Below are 22,893 nucleotides of genomic sequence, written 5' to 3' on the forward strand. Positions count from 1 at the left end.
GTATCTCTTTTTTTTTTTTTTTTTTTTTTTTAAGACAGAGTTTCACTCTGTTGCCCAGGCTGGAGTGCAGTGGCACCATCACGGCTCACTGCAACCTCCACCTCCCTGGTTCAAGTGATTCTCCTGCCTTAGCCTCCGGAGTAGCCGGGACTATAGGCACCCGCCACCACGCCCGGCTACTTTTTTGTATTTTTAGTAGAGACGGGGTTTCACTGTGTTAGCCAGGATGGTCTCCATCTCCTGACCTCATGATCCGCCCACCTCGGCCTCCCAAAGTACTGGAATTATAGGCCTGAGCCACCAAGCCCGGCCCCCTTACCAAAGTATCTTACAGCTTTTGTTGACAGTGGAATTATTCCAAATGGCCAAATTATAAAGCTTGGTTCATGCATTCATCATCTAGTGTCTGTACTTTTCCAGTAGCCCCTAACTAGATTTCCTCTTTACAGTGTCTCTGCCTTTCTGATTTATTCTCCCCAAACCAATGTTCTCTATATAATTTTTAAGCTATGCATTGATTACATGATAATAGAAGTCATAAAATTAAGATAGTAATACTTTGTGCTGTCAATAGTGTTAATACGTATCGTTAATGTAAACTAGTAATCTCAGCTAACATCAATATTATTGGCATGTGTTAATATTATGTCTTATGTCACCACATTCCTATTAAAAAAAAAATTGGCTCAAATGAATGAATTGGAGCATTTTTATTTCAAGTATCTTAGCTACATTTCCAGAAAGACTTGGACACTTTTTCCTTGCAGAAAGGGTGAAGGGCCAGATGTAGAATACAAAAGAAGCTTTGTTCAGAATCGATGATCAGGACAGCCCTAAGTAGAAAGTGCTGAAAAATGCAGGAATGACTTAGAGGCCCAAAGTAGGAAGGCAACTGGAGGGGGCTGCAGTGGATTCCATTTGAGGTTTGCAGTAGCCACAGTCCTTCAGACCTACCAGCTCTGCAAGTAATTTCTTCCCTGATTTGGAGACTTGGCCAGCCTGAGCCAGAGGTTGAAGGGAAAGGAAGAATCAAAGAGGGGAAAAAGAGAAGCAGAAACGTGGCTAGAAGTACTGGAGTGGAAGGAGCAAGAAAGGGAGGAAGAGAAGGGAACAGAGGAATTGTTAGAAAACCTGCTCCAGGCCAGGCACGGTGGCTAACGCCTGTAATCCCACTTTGGGAGGCGGAGGCAGGAAGACCGCTTGAGCCCAGGAGTTTGAGACCAGCATAGGCAACATAGTGAGACCCCAACTCTACAAAAAGTAATTTTATTTTATTTTATTTTATTTTTGAGACGGAGTCTTGCTCTGTCACTCAGGCTGGGGTGCAGTGGCGCAATCTCGGCTCACTGCAACTTCTGCCTCCTGGGTTTAAGCAATTATTTGCCTCAGTCTCTCGAGTAGCTGGGACTACAGGCATGCACTACCACGCCCAGCTAATTTTTGTATTTTTAGTAGAGACGGGGTTTCACCATGTTGGCCAGGATGGTCTCGAGCTCTTGACCTTGTGATCCACCTGCCTTGGCCTCCCAAATTACTGGGATTATAGGTGTGAGCCACTGCACCCAGTCAAAAAGTAATTTTTAAAATGAGCCAGGTGCGATGGTGTGTGCTTATAGTTCTCACTACTTGGGAGGCTGAGGTGAGAGAATTGCTTGACCTCAGGAGGTCAAGGCTGCAGCGAGCCATAATGGTGCCACTATTTTCCAGCCTGAGCAACAGAGCAAGAGTCTGTAAGAAAGGAGAGAGAGAGAGAGAGAGAGAAAGAAAGAGAGAAAGAGAAAGAAAGAAGAAAGAAAGAAAGAAAGAAAGAAAGAAAGAAAAGAAAGACAGAAAGAAGAAGGAAGGAAGGAAGTCACTAGGAAGGAGTAAGTAAGAACGAAGGATGGTACAGTGGAGGGGAGACAAGATGATGTGCTTTATCAGAGGCGATTTGCTACTCAAGCAGGCAGGAGAATCACTTGAACCCAGGTGTGAGTGAGTCACAAGATCACACCACTGCACTTGAGCCTGGTGATAGAGCGTGACTCCATCTCAAAAAAAAGAAGGAAGGAAGGAAAGGAATGAAGTAAAGAAGGAAGGAAAACGGACGTGAAGAAGGAAGAAGACAAATGTCCTCGGACTGATTCATAAAAGAAGAAAGAAGGAAGGCCCAAAGCCTACATGCCCCCCTCCCCCCCTCCAGCCCAATACCCTACCGCCCCTCCCTCCCCTCCCCACTCCCGCCTCCCGCACCCCGCCTCCCTACCAAATCCTGACCCGCCCTATAAGAAACTCCCTCAGACAGGTACTCCCACGCAATCCCCCGTCTAGCAACTCGACGTCGCCGGTCTTAAGGCCATGTAACGGACGGACATGAAGGAGAAGAGAGAAAGAAGAAGAAAGCAAGGAAGGAAACCTGCTCATAGTTTAGAGCGCTCTTTCATGACTTGAAAGGGTTCAGCTGGGAGACACGTTGGCACCTGCAACACAAGGTACTGGCTGACACAAGGAGGAAGTTGTTGTCATGAGGGCTGGGGCAACTGGCCAGGCTACAGATGCCTTCCCAAGCCAGGCAGCCAGGTGGTTCTATACATAATGTACTTTTAAAGCAAGTCAAACACAGGTGCAATCAAGGACAGATCTGGAAAGCCAGGTATGTGAATGGCCCCGGAAGTGGATTGAAGAAGAGAGAGCAGCAAATGAGATCCTAGGACCCTGGTTTTGGACTATACAAGGGGTCAATCTGGGGTATAGGAACCCTGGAAAAAATGGCCTATCATCAGGGTGATTCTCAGCTTAAAAGGAGGGAAGTGGGGACTGAGGATGACTGAACAACCTGGCAGAAATGGAGCATGAAGTCTGTCCTTTAGATTTGACCTATCAAGCCATTTAGGACCAAAGTACAATGTCACAATGTGACTTGGACAGTGTGTCCTGGGAGTGCCTGCCTCCTCCGTCCCTTCTCCAATGGGCTCTCAGAAAGGGGAGGTCAACCATAGAGCTTCAGTAGCTGAGATTTTTTTTTTTTTTTTTTGATATGGAGTTTTGCTCTTGTCACCCAGGCTGGAGAGCAATGGCGTGATCTTGGCTCACTGCAACCTCTGCCTCCAGGGTTCAAGAGATTCTTCTGCCTCAGCCTCCCAATTAGCTGGGATTACAGGCGTGTGCCACCATGCTCAGCTAATTTTTGTATTTTTAGTAGAGACGGTGAAACCATGTTGGCCAGGCTGGTCTCAAACTCCAGACCTCAGGTGATCTGCCTGCTTAGGCCTCCCAAAGTGTTGGGATTACAGGCATGAACCTCCGCACCTGGCCCAGATGTCATTTTTCTAAAGCCATCAGGAATACCTGTTCCCTACATTCCTACATTCTCTGGAATATCCTGGGTAGTCTTTATGGCTCCCATTTTAATTCCCAGCACATGTCCTTCCTAAGCCAAGCTATAGGCTTTCATGGTGGCTCAGAAGCTCTTCTCTGACTCAGAGGTCACTGCGGAAGGGTCAGGGACTTCCTCCACACTGTCTTCTTTCTCTGAGCATCTTTGGAGCTTATGTCTTGGGTTTACTTACCTCTAGAATTATTGGGCACTCGGCCAGGACAACATCTAGAAATAGAGCCTCTGAATTTAGGCTTTAACTGCCTCCTTGGGTAATTCTGGGTTCAGTTAGGATTCCTGTGAGCCTGTGGTTACCTAGAGCAGGGTTTCTTGACCTCAACACTGTTGACATTTGGGGCTGGGTAATTCTTTGGAGGATGTTTAGCAGCAACTCTGGCCTGTCAGATGCCAGTAGGATCCCCCCACCCTAGTTGCAACCATTAATAATGGCTCCAGAGATTGCCAAAGGTCTTCTTAGGGGTAAAATTGCCTGCACTTGAGAACACTTGGCAAGTTGGGATTCTAGAAGTTTAATGCTTTTTAAAATCCCAAACGACAATAGGGTGGTCATCACGTCCTCTCTTCTCCTCCCACCCCCTGTTCTGACTGACAAGACAATTCCTAGCCCCTCTCATGAAACTCCCAGTATGGACTGGCAGCAGACACTTGAGACTCCTGTCCTGGTACTTTAGTGTTGGCACCTGGTGTCTGCTGGGCTGTACTCTGGGGATCAGAAATAGGGAGGTTGCGCAATAGATTCCCTAAGACCTTAGGACACCAAGGTGAAACTTCTTCGGAAGGGTCGGGGCACAGACACTGGATTTAGGAGCACAGTGCTGGGGTCCGGCGCCAGGCCAGGCAGCAAGGTCTGCGTGAGTAGGCATGAAAGCTTGCTCTACTCTGAAATGAGGGCAAGTGTCACCTTTCATCAGTTTCATACACCCTGTGGAGGCACTGTGTGAGTATTGTCCTGGCCTGGGATGCACAGCTTTTTCTGGCTGAGGGTATCCCGGGTGGCTGAATAGTCAGAATCAGACGTTCCAGAAAGGCTAGAGGCTGGACACAGGAGCACTTGGGCCTTCAGAGGCTCAGGAGAGCCAGAGGTGGTTTGAGTCAGTGCTAAGGACACTGCTGGGCTGGGTTTCCAAGGCCTTCGTGTTTGGGGGGGCAGCCCTAGATCTGTTGGAGAATACCATCAAGTCAGGTGTGGGTGTTTCCAGAAACCTTAGTGTTTCCTTGGAATTCCCTAAACCTTGGTTGCAGCTCTGCAATAGCTATCCCTGAGTTGCCTGGAAAAGCATTTCCTTCAGCCTAGGGCTGCCCATCCTCTAGGTGCCCTCGTTGGAGAATGGCCTCGTGCAGCATAGCCAGCCTTCCCAGGAAGGTAGAAAGTTAAAGCGAAGAATCTCTCTGGCAACCGTGCATTACCATCAAAACCCTCCAGCTTCACACCTGGTCACCTGCTTAGTGATCTCACTCCTAGTTTGGTATTTGCTACATTATCTGTCCTTCTAGATTATTCTGAGTTCATTTGTTTGAAATGCAAATCTGACCATGTCTTTTTTTTTTTTTCTTTGTTTTGGAGATGGAGTCTTGCTCTGTCACCCAGGCTAGAGTGGTGCAGTGGCATAATCTCGGCTCACTGCAACCTCCGCCTCCTGGGTTCAAACAATTCTCCTGCCTCAGCCTCCCAAGTAGTTGGGACTACAGGCACACGCCACCATGCCTGGCTAATTTTTTTGTATTTTAGAAGAGATGGGGTTTCACTGTGTTGCCTAGGCTGGTCTCGAACTCCTAAGCTCAGGCAATCCACCCGCCTCAGCCTCACAAGTGCTAGGATTACAGGCGTGAGCCACTGCACCTGGCTGACCCTGTCTTTCTTATACTTGAAATCTTTCAACAGCTCCCATTGTTGATAGCAGTTAAAATTGTTGGGCCTGAGAATCGGCATTTCCAATGGACTTCCAGGTGTTGCTGCTCTGCAGCTAGCTGGTCTTGGGACCACACTTGGAGAACCATAGGCCTCCACGATAAAATCTAGCTCCTGAGCATGATATAAAATATACTCCCTGACGTAACTCCCACCTAGCTCCCCATCGTTTTTTGCCTAGAATTTTATGTTCTAAAAGAGTTGTTCTTATCTTTAACGTGTATCAGAATTACCTCATGTGCTCTACCCTCATCCTTCTGTCCCTAAATCACAGTCTTGGCTCCAAATCAGAAGTGCAGGCAGTTGTCCTCAGGAATTTCCATTTCATTCATGGGTGATTCTAATATGGGTGGGCCATATTAGAAACAGCACCCCCAGCCACATAATACATGATTTTACACCTCTATATTTTTCTCAATCTAAAATACACCTTCTACCATTGTTTTCCTGTGCCACTAATCAATTCTTTTTTTCTTTTTTTTTCTTTTTTTTTTTTGAGACGGAGTCTTGCTCTGTCACCCAGGCTGGAGTGCAGTGGTATGATCTTAGCTCACTGCAACCTCTGCTTCCCGGGTTCAAGCAATTCTCCTGCCTCAGCCTCCTGAGTAGTTGGGACTACAGGTGCTCGTCACCACGGCCGGCTCATTTTTTGTGTGTGTTTTTAGTAGAGATGGGGTTTCACCATGTTGTCCAGGATGGTCTCAATCTCTTGACCTTGTGATCCACCTGCCTTGGTCTCCCAAAGTGCTGGTGGCTCACAGGCATAAACCACCATGCCTGGCCTAATCAATTCTTTTTTTTTTTTCTTTTGCGATGGAGTCTCACTCTGTTGCCCAGGCTGGAGTGCAGTGGCGCAATCTCTGGCTCTGTGTTCAAGCGATTCTCCTGCCTCAGCCTCCTGAGTAGCTGGGACTACAGGCGTGGGCCACCATACCCGGCCAATTTTTTGTATTTTAGTAGATACGGGGTTTCACCATGTTGGCCAGGCTGGGCTTGAACTCCTGACCTCAGGTGATCCGCCTGCCTCTGCCTCCCAAAGTGCTGGGTATACAGGCGTGAGCCACTGCACCCAGCCAATCAATTCTTAAAGATTCAGCTCAGCTCAAGTATCTGGTCTTCTGTGAAGCCTTCCTCTTGCATGCACACGCATGCCCACACATACCTGAACTCTATCATGATCCCCACATTGGAAGCTTCTCTTTGCACATACATCTCCCCTACTGCTCTGTAATGTCTTGGAGAGCAGGAATCACATCTTCTTCTTTTTTGTATCCCCAGTATATGGCATGAACTAGCAGACAGTCAATAAATGTTTGTTAAATGCCTGGACTGCCAGTTCACTATGCATGACGGGAGGGGACACAGGCACCCTGGGAAGATGTAAGAGGTAGTTGCATGGGAGTCCTGAGGCCATATCAGAGAAGTTAGCTGTTGTTTCTGTGGTGTGGCTAGGGTGTGGGCCTTTGTCTTGGGTACAGGCTGGGGGAGATTGGGGTTGGTAGAAGCACTGTGGTCTGCAGCAGGTGGGATTCAGAGGGCTGGAGCCAGGGCCTAGCCTTTTCTTTCTTTCTTTCTTTTTAATTTTATTATTTTTTTGAGACAGTCTTGCTCTGTCATCCAGGCTGGAGTGCAGTGGCGTGGTGTCGGCTTACTGCAACCTCCGTCTCCTAGGTTCAAGCGATTCTCCTGCCTCAGCCTCCCAGGTAGCTGAGAATACAGGTGTGCATCCCTACACCCAGCTAAGTTTGGTATTTTTTTTTTTTAGTAGAGATGGGGTTTTGCCATGTTGGCCAGGATGGTCTTGAACTCCTGACCTCAGGTGATCCACCGGACTCAGCCTCCCAAAGTGCTGGGATTACAGGCGCGAGCCACCATGCCCAGCCCCAGCCTTTTATTTCTGAATGCTTCTCTAACTTTCCAGAAAATGCCAGGCTCCGAATAGTCTACCAGAGCCACCACTAATTGAGTTTGCGCCATGTGCCCTATACTGTGTTAAGCACTTTACTTACAGTATTCTTATCCTCATGACTGCTTTCAGACCTCAGTATTATTACAGAATTCTCATTTTACAGATTGGAAAATTGAGGCTGGGGTGTAGTGATTCACACCTGTAATCCAGCACTTTGGGAGGCCAAAGTGGGAAGATCGCTTGAGGCCAGGAGTTTGACACCAACCTGGGCAATATAGTGAGACCCCATTTCTACATATGCCTGTAGTCCCAGTTACTTGGGAGGGTGAAGCGGGAGGATCACTTGAGCCTAGGAGTTCAAGGCTGCAGTGAGCCATGATTGCACCACTGCACTCCAGCAAGACCCTGTCTTACAAAACAAAGAGGCTGTAATCCCAGCACTTTTGTAGGCTGAGGCAGGCAGATTGCTTGAGCTCAGAGGTTTGAGGCTAGCCTAGGTGACATGGTAAAACTCCATCTCTACAAAGAATACAAAAATTAGCCAGGTGTGGTGGCACATGCCTTTAGTCCCAGCTACTTGGGAGGCTGAGATGGAGGTTGCAGTGAGCTGAGATTACACCACTGCCCTCCAGCCTGGGTGATTGGGTGAGACCCTGTCAAAAAAGAAAAAAAAAGAAGGAAGGAAAGAAGAAAGGAAGCAAAGAAAGAAAGAAAGAAAGAAAAGAAAAGGAAACTGAGTTGCAGAGAGGTCCAAAATCTTGCTCAGGCCGGGCACGGTGGCTCACGCTTGTAATCCCAGTACTTTGGGAGGCCGAGGCAGGTGGATCACCTGAGGTCAGGCGTTCGAGACCAGCTTGGCCAACATGGTGAAACCCCGTCTCTACTAAAAATACAAAAATTAACCAGGCGTGGTGGTGAGCGCCTGTAATTCCAGCTACTCGGGAGGCTGAGGCAGGAGAATCACTTGAACCCAGGAGATGGAGGTTGCAGTGAGCTGAAATCTCACCACTGCACTCCAGCCTGGGTGACAGAGTGAGTCTCTATCTAAAAACAAAACAAAACAAAAAAACAAAAACAAAAAACTTGCTCAGTGTCCACTCAGGTGGAAATTGGTAGAATCCAGATTCGAAGCCAGATTAATCTGATTCTATTGCTCTTTCTTTGCTCTTTTTATTATTCCATAGCTAGGGAATCTTGTTGACTGGTTCATTATGTCCCTAGGTTTTCATCAGTGAAATCCCTGGGCCTGAACAGTGCTTGGATCCCAAGGTAAATAGTAGGGACAGCAGCTGTAGTTTTGCAAATCACAGGCACCAGTATCTGTTTCCTCAGCTTATCCCAAGAGGATCACACTGCATGGCCCCTGGTGGCTCCGTTCATCTGGGACTCTGGGAGATCAGATTTGGAATATAGATGTTAGCTGGCAAGGGCAGAATTCGATGGTTGAAGGAGGCTGTGAGGGCCGCCATTCTGCATCCCGGATGGCTGGCAATCACATGCAGAGGCCGTTGGCCAGGGCTAGGGAGCTGGGAGAGCAGGAGGCATCTAAAGCACCCAAACAGCCAGCTGGGTCACAAGCTGAGGTCAGGCTGCTATAGTGCCTGGGAGCAGGAGAGTGGGAGCGTCCTGGGCCTCCTGAGCCGCACCTGGGGAAAAAGGCTGATGGACAAGCCTTCACCTGTGGCTGCCACTTTCACAGGCCCAGGCTCTTGTCCCAGGCACTGTTGAATGATGGCAACCTCATATTTGTCACTTCACTTCTCCCATCTGAAAAAGGAGGGGGTTGAGCGCGAAGTCTGTAATTCTTTATGTCTCTTGCCTCCCACCTAGAAGACTGTTTTGCACTTCAGATTTCAGCCTTCGTGAAAAATGGATGCTCTCTACTGTTTCACATTCAGTTTTGCAGCTTCTATCAACTTATTAATAATTTGTCAATAGCAATATTTGAAACATAATTTAATCTGCATTATAGCTCTACTTCACAAGTGAAAAAAATTTATAAGGTTAAGCCACTTGGCCAAGATGATCCAACTAGCAAGTAATGGCATCAGATTAAAAACCCAGGACTGCCAGATGCCAGATTTCTCTCTTCTGTACCTTTGTTTTTTCCTGCTGTATAAAAGAACCAGTGCCAACGAACTGTCAAATAAGAGAGGTTATCAAAGGGAAAATCAGAAATAGAAAAGGAGAAAAAGGACAGGTTTGAAATGCCTGTGGCTTCACAGCTTAGAGTAGACCTGAAGGAAAGGGCAGGGGAGGCAAACATGATAATGAGACAAATATTCTAGCCTGAAGTTAATATGGAACCAAAAGAAAGATTAAACATGGAAAAATGATTTTTTTTTTTTTTTTTTTTTGAGACAGGATCTCACTCTGTCATCCAGGCTGCAGTGCAGTGGCGTGATCTCGGCTCACTGCAGTCTTGACCTCCCAGGCTCAAGAGATCCTCCCGCTTTGGCCTCCTAAGTAGCTGGGACTACAGGTGCATGCCACCATACCCTGACAATTTTTTTGTATTTTTTTGTAGAGATGAGGTTTAGACTGTTGCCCAGGCTGGTCTTGAACTCCTGAGCTCAATGGATCCGCCTGCCTTGGCCTCCCAAAGTGCTGGGATTACAGGCGTGAGCCACCGTGCCTGGCTGAAATACTGCTTATAATGGTTTAGATAATGAGAAAGTGAACATGTGAGAACCACAGGATAGCACAGCAGACAAATGGACAAAGTGAGGAGCCGCCAGGCAGAAACAGGCCATCAAATGCAAGGTGGCACAGGCGGGACCACTGCCTATAAGCAAGGTTTCTAAAGAGGTCATAAATTACCTTGCAAAGCCTTTCAGAGGTTTGCCAGATAACAAGAGGAAAGTCATTAGCACAAAGTGTACTTATCATATGATTCTATTATAGGTGGAACAGCGAAGCAGCAGGCACACCTGTTAATTTTGTGGGAGAGCTCCAGATCCAAAGGTTCTGTATGATTACCATTGATGTTAGGATCACATGTTCAGATTTTGCTTGTGGAGAAAATAAAATCACTATAATTATATCATGCCTTACTAAAAGGAGATATATAGAATCTTAATCCATGTGTCAAAAAAGATAAACTGCAGACTTTCTGTTAAAATAAAACTTAAAGCTACATTTTGGGGAAAATGTGAAGAAACGAAGCACAGAAATATGTACCCGGCTGGGCACGGTGGCTCCTGCCTGTAATCTCAGCACTTTGGGAGGCCAAGGTGGGCAGATCACCTGAGGTCAGGAGTTCGAGACCAGCCTGGCCAACATGGTAAAACCCCATCTCTACTAAAAGTACAAAAAAATTAGCCAGGCATGGTGGTGCCTGCCTGTAGTCCTAGCTCAGGAGGCTGAGGCAGGAGAATTGCTTTAACCTGGGAGGCGGAGGTTGCAGTGAGCCAAGATTGCACCACTGCACTCCAGCCTGGGTGACAGAGTGAAACTCTGTCTCAAAAAAAAAAAAAAAAAGGAAAAAGAAAGAAAAAGAAAGAAATATGTACCTGAAGATGGGGGGAAGACAAAATAATGCAAATTGATCTTACATAATTTCAGAGCCCCTCAAAAGCTGGGTAAACAAGCTACTCCGAAAAAGTTTAGGATGAGTTTCTAAGTGAGAATGACCAACTCAGGATGGGGTTATAGGAGTGGAAGGTCAGCAAGGGTCTGGCAATAGAAAGTACATTAGCAGCAAAAAAACTAAATCCAGGCTGGGCGCGGTGGCTCAAGCCTGTAATCCCAGCACTTTGGGAGGCCAAGACGGGAGGATCATGAGGTAAGGAGATCGAGACCATCCTGGCTAACATGGTGAAACCCCGTATCTACTAAAAAAATACAAAAAACTAGCCGGGCGAGGTGGCGGGCGCCTGTAGTCCCAGCTACTTGGGAGGCTGAGGCAGGAGGATGGCGTAAACCCGGGAGGTGGAGCTTGCAGTGAGCTGAGGTCCGGCCACTGCACTCCAGCCTGGGCGACAGAGCGAGACTCCGTCTCAAAAAAAAAAACTAAATCCAGAGGGAGCACAGAGAAAAGATGGATTGCTCAGAGTCGATTTGGGAAATACACTCTCCAGAAAGGAATGGAGAAAGTATAAATAGTGAACTTAGGTGCTGGGTCTTGTGACAGGGGTGGGGAGGTAGTGGGTAAGGGATAGGGGTGAGACTCGGGGAAGTAGGGGAGGGAGTAAAAGGAAACGTAAAAGAAAGTTTGTCTTTGGGACCCTGATCAGGGCCTTGCTCTTCCTGTTTTAATTCTCCTCAAGTGTCAACCGATAGAGACTTGAAGTGATACTGATGTCTCCACATGGGACTCTGAGCACCTCTCTGGGTTTCCTCCTCAATTTGAAAAGCAGTGTAGCAGATAGGTTAGGAGTCCAGCCTCCAGGAGTCAGCCAGCCTCGGGTCAAACTGCAGCTCTGTCACTTAACTAGCTGTGGAGCCTTGTGAGACCACTAACTGGCCTCTCTGTCTTCATTTCCTACAGGTAAAAAATGGAGACAATAATACGAAACCACAGTTCTAAAATCTAAACGGCTTGGAAAACTAAATGATTTTTTACAAATATTTGGTGGCAGCCAGGCGCAGTGCCTCACGCCTGTAATCCCAGTACTTTGGGAGGCCGAGGCAGGTGGATCACCTGAGGTCAGGAGTTCGTGACCAGCCTGGCCAACATGGTGAAACTCTGTCTCTACTAAAAATACAAAAAGTTAGCCAGGCGTGGTGGCGGATGCCTGTAATCCCAGCTACTCGAGAGGCTGAAGCAGGAGAATCGCTTGAACCCGGAAGGTGGAGATCGCGCCGAGATCCCGCCATTGCACTCCAACCTGGGAAACAAGAGCGAAACTCGGTCTCAAAAAAAAAAAATACGCCAAATATTTGGTGGCAAAACCAGACCAGAATTGATGCAAAGCTATTCGTAGTTTTATTTTTTCCACCTAGTGTGAATATTCATAGATTTCATTGCAGAAATATTAATGTGCCTGGTTACAGGGTGCTGCTCCATACCCTAGTTGGGGTGTCAGTAACATATAGTAAATAAATACACACTTATGACCTTTTTAAAATCTGAAAAATCCCGAACTCCAAAACACATTTGGCTCCAAAGGTTTTTGAATCTATGGTTCCTACTTCGTAGGGTTGCTATAAGTATTCATACAGCGCACTTAGAGTGCCTGCCACGTATTGGTAACTCAATAACTGGTGGTTATGATTATTACTATTACTGTGTCTTTTTTTTTTTTTTTTTTTTTTTTTTTTTTTTTTTTTGAGACGGAGTCTCGCTCTGTCGCCCGGGCTGGAGTACAGTGGCCGGATCTCAGCTCACTGCAAGCTCCGCCTCCTGGGTTTACGCCATTCTCCCGCCTCAGCCTCCCGAGTAGCTGGGACTACAGGTGCCTGCCACCTCGCCCGGCTAGTTTTTTGTATTTTTTAGTAGAGACGGGGTTTCACCGTGTTAACCAGGATGGTCTCGATCTCCTGACCTCGTGATCCGCCCGTCTTGGCCTCCCAAAGTGCTGGGATTACAGGCTTGAGCCACCGCGCCCGGCCTACTGTGTCTTTTCTGAAGGCCCACCTTTTAGAAAGCTGTGAGTACAGGAACTGCCAAAATAATGACAGACACAGCAATTTACTTAGGTGAATGTGAGGGTTGTATTCTCCAGGTTGTGGATATGCCTGGAGGATGGTGGTGGTGAAAAGAATGTGTGACAGCATTCTGGAAACTGAGGAACAAAAGACTTTCGAAACAAACAAACAAACAAAAATGCATCCTAAAAAGAGAATGAAGGGACACAATTTGGTTTGAAGACCATGGGCCTGAGTGACAGGAACGATTCAGAGTATTGCAGGGTATTTCTGACTTAACACCCCAGATGCCCATGGGCCCCTCCGGAGTCCCAGTGGAATTGAAAGAAAAGAGCAAGTGACAGCTGGTCCTGGGGTTGCAGCATCCAGCTGGGAACCTCTGTAGCTCCAGGATCCAGTCCCCACCATGGCTTCGGCTCTGCGAGAGCAGATACTCTTGCAGCTAACGTGGGGTAGGACTTTTGGCAGGCACTACTAGCAGCACCTCTAGTGGACATTATCAGCCTTGCCACCCTTTGGGCATCTACAGTGATCAGAGGGAGCCGAAGGAGTTTGGGAAAGAGCAGTGGAGAGGAGAAGCCAGAGGAATATTATTTAGTGAACCATTTTGTGAGTCTATTTTTACTCCTAGATGGTCATGATTTGGGAAATATAAGCTACAGACAGAAAGTAGTAGAATAAATGAAAGAAATGGAAATAAATCGTTGCGAAAAAGAAAATATGATGTTCGAGTTGTAGTCAAGTTGCTCTCAAATAGGTGCTTTCTGAACCAACAAATGCCTTAGCTCTCACGTCCAAGGGCACAGTGGAGCCCCTACTTGTGCAAGTCGGTTAGTGGTCCCTAGGAAGAGACCTTCGAAATAATAAGGCAAGTGTTAGGAAAAGGCACTTTCCAGTTCATACAAGGGCATTTGTGTTCCTCCCAAGTAAAGTAGATGCCATTTTCAAAGGTGCTTCCCTTGACCTGATGTTCTTTTCTTAGCATGATTAAGGGTAGATCAACTCAAATTACAAAACAGACACTTTAACGGTAATGCAGGATTATGTTAACACTCTAAGTACTTAATGATGAATGAGTCATATGTCAGACTGTGACAAAAGGCTGCGCTCTTTAAGCAGGAGAGGCCTAGTTTTGGCACATTAATTTCTGAAGCTTAAGTCCAGAGTAACTGGATTTAGGAAGTTAATCTCTGTTTTACTGTAATTCCTTCTAATAGATTTTGGCCCCTTCTTTCTCTTCCCCACACTTTACATGTTGTCTGATAGACTTAAAAAAACACACACGTAAGAGAAAATCCTTCTTACTTTGGCTAATGAGGAGAAGTTTCTGCAAGAAGACTCTCAATCCCAAGATTTTTCTTTTTTTACCGTAACAGAATTCAGGGAAAAGCCAATACTTTCTGCAAAGGGGCGTATTGGGGTGATTTAATCAAGGAAGTGGCCTAGGAACCTGAATCCTGAGGAGCAAGGGAGGTATGGGAGGGCTGAGTGGGGCTGATGGCATGCAGTAGCAAGGACCCGACTTTTGGAGGGCATAGGAGACTATTCAGGTCTGGTCTGAAACTACACAGAGGACTGGGTTAAAAATGAGGTGGTTGCCAGGGCCACGAGGCTGAAATTTGGACAGGCATGAGAGCCTGGCTGGTTTCTGGAGGCAAAAAGAACTCCAGACTGAAGTTTGCAGCTGAGCACCTGCCTAGGTGTTCCAGAGGCATATGACAATGAGGACGGAGGAGGCCATGAAGAGCAGGTAGAGGCGGAAGAGCAGGGCATCCATCACGTGGCTGAACTGCACCCACAGCTCCACCGAGTGCTGCTTCTGGGCCTCATGTTCCCACTGGGACCTAGTCCATTCTGAGCCCCCTGTCAGCTCTGCCTCCCCAGGGCCTGGCATCTGCCCTGCTGATACTTCTGGCTCCTTCACACTTACAGAAAGACAGACTCAGCCATGGGCTGCAAATGTCACCTATACAGGCAGGGAGACAGGGAAGGAGGCAGGAGCAGAGAAGTGGAGGTGGGGGAAGAGGAAGTGTGACTTCCCTCACCAGGCAGGTGGGTGGGGGTGAGACCCAGGCCCTTATTTCCCTTCTGGGGCGCAGTGGGACAGCATCTCCCTGGGCTGGTGCAGTGGAGCAGCAGGAAGTAGAGCCACCGAGGCAGGGGTGGGGGATGGGTGGTGGCCACGTGCAGCAGGTGGGTGATGAAGATGGTCTCCAGCAGGCTGTCCACCATCAGGGAGAGGCACAGGGCGAAGTAGACACCTGCAGACAAGGGGGTCTGCAAGAGGGCCAGAGGCGCCACCTAGGATTTCTTGTTTCTTTCCCAGAGGATCTTTTTCTGGGATCCCTTTTCACTTCACCTGGTTCTGCTGGTCCCTCTCCCCATCCAACCCACACCTCGCTTTTGCTCTCTTGGTGGATGAGGACATACTGATGAAGCGTGTGATGAAGTGCCAATGGCTGGGAGCAAGTCATTCATCATGAGCAAGAAGACGCTGTAGCCCAGCAGAACAGTCGTCTTGAGTGGGGCATAGTTCCTACTTTCCAGTGGCAGGTGGAAACTGAGGACGTCGATGGGCACCAGAAAGTTTACCACGTAGGGGCTGGGCCTGCGCCTGCATCTGATGACCACCTGGTGGGGAGGAGAAGGAGGGGCAAGTGAAGAGTAGGATGGGAGGCTATCAAGACAGGTAATAGCAAGAACTGGAATTTGTCCCAGGCCAAACTGTCTAGTAAGGAAATATTACCTCCTGTCCCTTTCACCATCCGGTCTCTCCATCCAAAGGCGTCTCACAAGGTTAAAGTCTTCCATGCTGCTTACCACTGAAATGTATCTCATTCCTTTTGGCCCAAGGTGTCAACTTTCTCCACTTAAATTTTTATTCCTACCGATGTGCTCTTAGCCAGACTGTGGAACCACCGACTTAGGTGTCACGTGCATTTTATCTTTTCATTTCTAATTGCTGTTCTCATCAAGGTCTAATCTCTAGTGACTTTGCAGGAGGACATTTGAGACCAGTGGGAGGGAAAGCAGACAGTAGCAGATATTCTGGGGTTATCAGGATTTGGAATCATAATATCCCTAAGACAGTGTTTGCTAACTCTTTCTACCGTATCTTTTTAAAAATAACAAAAATTCCTGCCTTCCAAAAAGTTCTGACAGCCACTGGGGAAGGCGGAGCTCACCCTCACTGTGAATCACTGGCACAGAGGCTTTGTTTCTTCCTCAAGGGATGCTTTATTTAGTAACTATTTACTGAGTACCAGGTATTGTTTTAGTACTGAAGGTTTAGCAGTGAAAAAAGTGACAAAAGTCTGGGCACGGTGGCTCATGCCTGTAATCCCAGCACTTTGGGAGGCTGAGGCAGGCAGATACCTGAGTTCAGGACTTCGAGACCTGCCTGGCGAATGTGGCGAAACCCTATCTCTACTAAAAATACAAAAATTAGTTGGGCATGGTGGCGGGCCCCTGTAATCCCAGCTACTCAGGAGGCTGAAGTAGGAGAATCACCTGAACCCGGGAGGTGGAGGTTGCAGTGAGCTGAGATCACGCCATTGCACTCCAGCCTGGGTGACAAGAACAAAACTCTATCTCAAAAAAGACAAGAGTGACAAAGACCAGGCTCTGTGGTTCACGCCCGTAATCCCAGCACTTTGGGAGGCTGAGGCAGGCGGATCACCTGAGGCCAGGAGTTCAAGACCAGCCTGGCTAACATGGTGAAACCTGGTCTCAGCCCCTGAGCTCACATAGAAGATGGCTTGTTCATACTGGTTAGTGGCCATGGTCACTTTTATTGCTCTTTGGTGGATACCCAGCAGTACCCACTCCCTCCTTGCTCTGAATGAGGTTCTGTGATGTATCTGAAAGCTCCTGGACGTCCTTCTCCATGCCCAGGCCCGTGTTCTCCCCTGCAAAGCAGGCCCAGACGACTCAGCCTCCGCAAATGCTCCCAAGTCCCTTGCCCAGACTGTCGGATCCCTCACTCCTTAGCATCCAGGCCCTTTTCAGCAAGATTCCTCACTGTTCCCAGCTTTCTGTCCTCTTCTCAATCAAAGCCCTCTCTCTGCCTCTCAACAGTCTACTTTAGTAAGCCCCACTAACCTGTGTAGGTGAAAGAGCTGAAGGAGAGCGTGCAGCTCTGTTCATGGAAGGGGAAATAGAAGGTGTCCAGTTTACAGATGCTGACCACTCCCATTGGCTTATTGTATTTGATGTGACCTTCACTATTGACATACTAGCCATGAGACCTGCAGGTGTCTGATTCACACTGATGCTGTGTGGGAGAAGGACAGAGAGGTAGGTGCTGTGGGTTTCCCCATCAGACTTGACCTTCTTTCTCTCTCAGGTCATCCCATTCTTGAGCTCCAGCCCCACTCAGATGACTTCTTTCTTCTACCTATAATCATATTCTGGGGGTTTGTAAGTTCTTCAGTTCAGACCCGGCTCTTTTCTAACTTGAGTCTTTGTGTGTCCTTCCCTGTAGATGTGGTTTCCATTTTGCATTTTTGGCCCTGAGACTCACGACTGCTCGATGAAGACATCTGAAAGCCATAGGTTCTCAGTTGCCATGCCAGACTTCTTGATGCCTCTGCATTCATCTGGGTTCCACTGCACAAATTGAGTGTGCCCAGGCCAGGCACGGTGGCTCACGCCTGTAATCCCAGCACTTTGGAAGGCTGAGGTGGGTGGATCACCTGAGGTCAGAAGTTCGAGATTAGCCTGGCCAACATGGTGAAACCCCGTCTCTACTAAAAATACAAAAATTAGCTGGGTGTGGTGGCAGGCCCCTGTAATCCCAGATACTCAGGAGGCTGAGACAGGAGGCAGGAAAATCGCTTGAACCCAGGAGGTGGAGGTTGCAGTGGCCTGAGATCACACCACTGCACTCAAGCCTGGGCAACAGAGTGAGACTCTCTTTCAAAAAAAAAAAAAAAATTGATTGTGCTAGATCTGTAGGAAACCATGGCATGAGAGAAACATGGGGAGGGAGCTAGTTTTAGTTTTGCTCTGTCTTCTACACCTTCCCATTCCCTTTCTTCACCCATTTCTTTACTCTCCCACCACCTATCTGGTGACAGCCGCCACACTAACAAAGCCTTGTCTGTTTACCTCAGTATTCTCAAGACAGAGCTTGAGCTTGGTTCAGGATTCCCTGGGACAGAGCCACATAAGTATTGGCTCCCGTGGCCTTAGTGTATGCCACCTTCTCCCTGTGCCCCTTCTCTGCCCTCCTAAACCAGCAGAATAATCAGAAAATTTTATATTTTCATTATTGGTCTGACCATTTGACCTTGTCTAATTTATGGATATTCTCGGCTTTATCCAATATACTCTGCAAAACTGGACCTAGCAGTGGAAAAAAGGGAGGTACCCTTTCTTTCCAGAGGTACCAGAGTAGAGTAAAGGGGAAACTGAGTCTGTCATACCATATTTACCCACAGGAATGATGTCACCAGTTGAAGATGTGAATCCTAGAAAAGCAGCTTTCATCTAGATGATTAACTCCAGGAAGGCAGGTCCCATGCCACCACCCCCTCCTTGCTCACTTTCAAGTCTGTTCCATGTGGCAATAATGATTTTTGATCTAAGCCACGGAAATATACAGGTCAAAACAATTCAAAGTACATGGAAAATATAACCAAAAAACCTAGTAAGAAGGTCTATTGGGAAAATGTTTCTTGACAAGCATTCCAAAAAGAACAGATTTTACCTGCAGTAATGTCATTGCAGCATTTCTTATCATGCCTTTCCACTCCCCAGAATACAGCTCTACTTTTTAAAACACTTTTAAGAATCATTTTTTCTTTTTTTTTGAGGCAGAATCTTGCTCTGTCTCCCAGGCTGGAGTGCAGTGGCGCCATCTCGGCTCACTGCAAACTCTGCCTCCCGGGTTCAAACGATTCTCCTGCCTCCTGCCTCAGCCTCCCGAGCAGCTGGGATTAGAGGCACGCACCACTATGCCCAGGTAACTTTTTGTATTTTTAGTAGAGATGGGGTTTCGCCATGCTGCCCAGACTAAAAGTAATTTTTTCAATATTTTATTGTGATAAAAATATACAATGTAAAATGTACTCTCTTAACCATTTTAAGTGTATAGTTCAGTGGCACTAAACACATTCACACTGTTGTCCAGCCACCACCCTCCACCACCAGAGCTCTTTTCTTCTTGCAAATCGGAAACTCTACACCCATTAAACAGTTAATTCCCTATTTCACCTTCTCTCCAATCCCTGGCAACTGCTATTCTACTTTCTGTCTCTATAAAATTAGACATATACACTATTTGTCGTTTTGTGACTGACTTATTTCACTTAGCATAATATCCTCAAGGCTTGCCCACACTGTGGCAAGTGTTAGAATTTTGTTCCACTTGAAGGCTGCATAATATTCCATTGTAAGTACGTACCACATTTAATCTGTCCATTCATCTATCGATAGACACTTAGACTGCTTCCGAGTTTTAACTATTGTAATTCTGCTATGAATGTAAGTGTACAAATATCCTGTTTTCACTTTTTTTGGGTATTTATCCAGAAGCATAATTATTTGGTTGCATGGTAATACTATTTTTAATATTTTGAGAAACAGCCATACTGTTTTTCCACAGTGGCTACACCATTTTACATCCTCACATGCAGTGCACAAGGGTTCCAATTTCTCCACATCATCACCAACACTTGTTATTTTCTGTTTTTTTTGTTTTGAGACAGAATCTTGCTCTGTCTCCCAGGCTGGAGTGCAGTGGCACAATCTTGGCTCTTTGCAACCTCCACCTCCTGGGTTCAAGCAATTCTCCTGTCTCAGCCTCCCTAGTAACTGGGATTACAGGTACCTGCCACCACACTCAGCCAATTTTTGTATTTTTAGTAGAGACAGGGTTTCACCATGTTGGTCGGGCTGGTCTTGAACTGCTGACTTCAGGTGATCCACCCACCTCAGCCTCCCAAAGTGCTGAGATTACAGGCATGTGCCACCTTGCCAGGCTTCTGTTTGTTTTTAATAGTAGCCCTCCTAATGGGTGTGAAATGGTATCTTATTGTAGTTTTGATCTGCATTTTCTTAACTATTAGTAACATTGAACAAACATCTTTTCTTGTGCTTATTGGCTATTTGTATATCTTCTTTGGAGAAATGTCTTTTCAATTCCCTTGCCCATTTTTGAATTGGGTTGTTTGATTTTTTTGTTGGAACCAATTTTACAAAATCCAATCAGAGGGCTGGGCACGGTGGCTCACGCCTGTAATCCCAGAACTTTGGGAGACCAAGGCAGGAGGATCACCTGAGGCCAGGAATTTGAGACCAGCCTGGCCAACACGGTGAAACCCTGTCTCTACTAAAAATACAAAAATTAGCTGGGTGTGGCGGCACGTTCCGGAGGCTGAGGCAGGAGAATCACTTGAAACTGGGAGGCAGAGGTTGCAGTGAGCTGAGATTGCACCACTGCACTCCAGCCTGGGTGACAAGAGCGAGACTCCGTCTCAAAAAAATAAAAACAAAAAAAAATCCAATTAGAGGGTCCACTGCTCACCACTAGACCACTGCAATGTTGGGTGAGGACTTACCACTTCCAGATGGCAGACAGGGTGAAGGTGATGTTGACATGAATGAGGATGCTGTAGTTGGTGACTGGACCGATAGCCTTTCTGTCAAACACTGCTTGAAAGGCAGCAGGGTCCACCCCATGCTGGCCAAAGCCTGAGCAATTGATAATTAAAGTGTTGCCCTTTCCTGTAGTGAGCAGAGACTCTGAGAGAGGAGGGCCAGGGCTGGGGGGCCTGGAGAGTGTTTCTGCATGGAGAGAAAACAGGGGGCACTGGGAGAAGCAAGTGAGCTCCTCCTTCCTGGTCCAGGAAGGGTGGGCTGGGCTGGTAGGCAAATGGTGGAAGTTGATGAGGTGAGCTGAGTCAGGGATCCATCCTTAGTGCCATTGTTTTGTCCCCATGCAAAACCTGTCCAGATGTGTATGCAAACTCAACCCTAACCGCCACTTTACAGTGTCCTGCCACGTCCTTAACAATCTCACTGCAACCTCTCCACCTTCCCCCAGGGTCCTTCTCTTGCTTACCTCCAATGTGGAGCCATGTGAGTGATGTCAGTGACAAATTTTGCACTCACAGTTCTCCGCCTCACTGTATTAATATGTCATAGATGCTAATAAATTAATGATAAGGGAGGTAATCAGGTAGGTAGTGTGAGACATATGGGATCTTAAGAAAACAAATCAATTTCAGTTTTTTCAATTTAATGAGTATTTACTGTGTCTTTACTATGTGCTGTGATTGTTCTAACATTTAGTAGTCTTCAACACTGAGATTATCTTAAAGAATTCTCAGGCTGGGCTCAGTGGCTCACGCCTGTAATCCCAACATTTTGGGAGGCCGAGGTGGGTGGATCACCTGAGGACAGGAGTTCGAGACCAGCCTGGCCAACATGGTGAAACCTCATCTCTACTAAAAATACAAAAATTAGCTGGGCATGGTGGCGGGTGCCTGTAATCCCAGCGACTCAGGAGGCTGAGGCACAAGATCGTTTGAACCTGGGAGGTGGAGGTTGCAGTGAGCCGAGATTGTGCCACTGCACTCTAGCCTGGGTAATAGACCAAGACTCCATCTAAAAAAGAAAGAAAGAAAGAAAGAAAGAAAGAAAGAAAGAAAGAAAGAAAGAAAGAAAGAAAGAAAGAAAGAAAGAAAGAAAGAAAGAAAGAAAGAAAGAAAGAAAGAAAGAAAGAAAGAGAAAAGAAAAGAGTCAACTAAATGTTAGGATCCTAGGAAGAGGTACAAAGTTGTCAATGACATGAGCATCATTTTTACCATAATGAACATCCAATCATTGACTATCTAGGAATAACAAATATTAGCCTGTTTTCTCGGCTTCCCAGGAGTTACATGTCTGCTCAGCTCTTGCTCTTATCTTATGGTACCTTGCAGCAGCAGGTGGAGGATGAAGCTGAGGAGGAATCCTTTCCCATGGAACCAGCCTCTTTCCATCTTCCTCTCTTTGGCACTTCTCTGGGTACTTGATGATGATGTTAACCTTAAAAAAACTCAGACCACACCTTGAGCCCTACCTTTGAATAATACATATATGAGCTGGCATTAGCCACCTCTCTAACAAGACCCCTTGGTGACAAGAGAATGTCACAGAGGAATAACTCACCCAGTGCTTTAACTGGGCCTGAATCTAGCCTCCAAAAGTAATATGGCAAATCAGTTTGGAGAAGAGGAAGAAAAATATGTGGTCACTGGAGCAGTGCTAATGGCTTCCTCATTCTTTAAAGTCACTCTGGTGCACAGTGCATCACCGGGAAGGCACGTATGCCTACCACTGCCTCTAGGTGCCACATGCACTTGTTAGACCCTGCTGCCGCCTTTCTCTCTCTTTCTTTCTTTTCTTTCTTTCTTTCTCTCTCTCTCTCTCTCTCTTTCTTTCTCTCTCTCTCTCTCTCTCTCTCTCTCTCTTTCTTTCTTTCTTTCTTTCTTTCTTTCTTTTTCCTTCCTTCCTTTCTCCCTTCCTTCCTTCCTTTCTTTTTCTCTCTTCCCTCCCTCCCTCCCTCCCTTCCTTCCTTCCTCTGTCTCTCTTCCCTCCCTCCCTCCCTCCCTTCCTTTTTTTTTTTTTTGAGATGGAGTCTCGTTCTGTCTCCCACGCTGGAGTGCAATGGTGCGGTCTTGGCTCACTGCAACCTCCACCTCCCGGGTTCAATTGATTCTCCTGCCTCAGCCTCCCAAGTAACTGTGATTACAGGCACCTGCCACCATGCCTGGCTAATTTTTTGTATTTTTAGTAGAGATGAGGTTTTACCATGTTGGCCAGGCTGGCCTCAAACTCCTGACCTCAGGTGATCTGCCTGCCTTGGCCTCCCAAAGTGCTGTAATTGCAAGTGTGAGCCACCATGCCCGACCCCCTGCTGCCATCTTTCAAAAAAGAAAAACGTTGGGGGGGGTCCCCATTAATATAAGCAACTTCATACACTGAGGCGTTAAACATGACTTCAGTATAGTTAAGACTTTAAAGTATGAGGAAGCCATTAACACTGCTCCAGTGACAACATATTTTTGCTTCCTCTTCTCCAAGCTGATTTGCCATGCCTTTTTAGTGTTTCAAAAGCAATCT

The 22,893-nt window shown here is 46.9% G+C and overlaps 1 protein-coding gene across 2 annotated transcripts; it reads right to left on the bottom strand.

Annotated features, from left to right (window-relative positions):
* Positions 1–14,479: 14,479 nt before the first annotated feature.
* On the bottom strand, positions 14,480–21,770 carry HTR3D (5-hydroxytryptamine receptor 3D). 2 transcript variants are annotated; one of them, XM_030939364.1, is made up of 8 exons: positions 21,707–21,770; positions 18,210–18,256; positions 17,306–17,391; positions 16,881–17,050; positions 16,530–16,678; positions 15,180–15,414; positions 14,820–15,044; positions 14,480–14,724 (listed from the first exon to the last, which is right to left on the bottom strand). In XM_030939364.1, exons 1-8 carry the CDS (start codon positions 21,768–21,770, stop codon positions 14,480–14,482), a joined length of 1,221 nt encoding a protein of 406 aa, XP_030795224.1. The 2 variants fall into 2 exon arrangements, with proteins under 2 accessions (XP_030795224.1, XP_030795227.1); XM_030939367.1 differs by lacking the exons at positions 16,530–16,678; positions 17,306–17,391; positions 18,210–18,256; positions 21,707–21,770 and having other exon boundaries at positions 16,885–17,025.
* Between the last annotated feature and the right edge of the window lie 1,123 nt (positions 21,771–22,893).

The sequence above is a fragment of the Rhinopithecus roxellana genome, chromosome 1 (assembly GCF_007565055.1).
Source record: "Rhinopithecus roxellana isolate Shanxi Qingling chromosome 1, ASM756505v1, whole genome shotgun sequence".
In the NCBI taxonomy this organism is placed as follows: domain Eukaryota; kingdom Metazoa; phylum Chordata; class Mammalia; order Primates; family Cercopithecidae; genus Rhinopithecus; species Rhinopithecus roxellana.

What these genes read in the sequence shown, in the direction of transcription:
- HTR3D (XM_030939364.1), bottom strand. Translation starts at nt 21,770, where the DNA reads ATGGAAAGAGGCTGGTTCCATGGGAAAGGATTCCTCCTCAGCTTCATC. An exon ending in GATGTCTTCATCGAGCAGTC is followed by an intron (nt 17,051 to 17,305) that starts GTGAGTCTCAGG and finishes ACACAGCATCAG; the next exon opens with TGTGAATCAGACACCTGCAG. An exon ending in TCTTTCACCTACACAGGTTA is followed by an intron (nt 16,679 to 16,880) that starts GTGGGGCTTACT and finishes GGAGAACACGGG; the next exon opens with CCTGGGCATGGAGAAGGACG.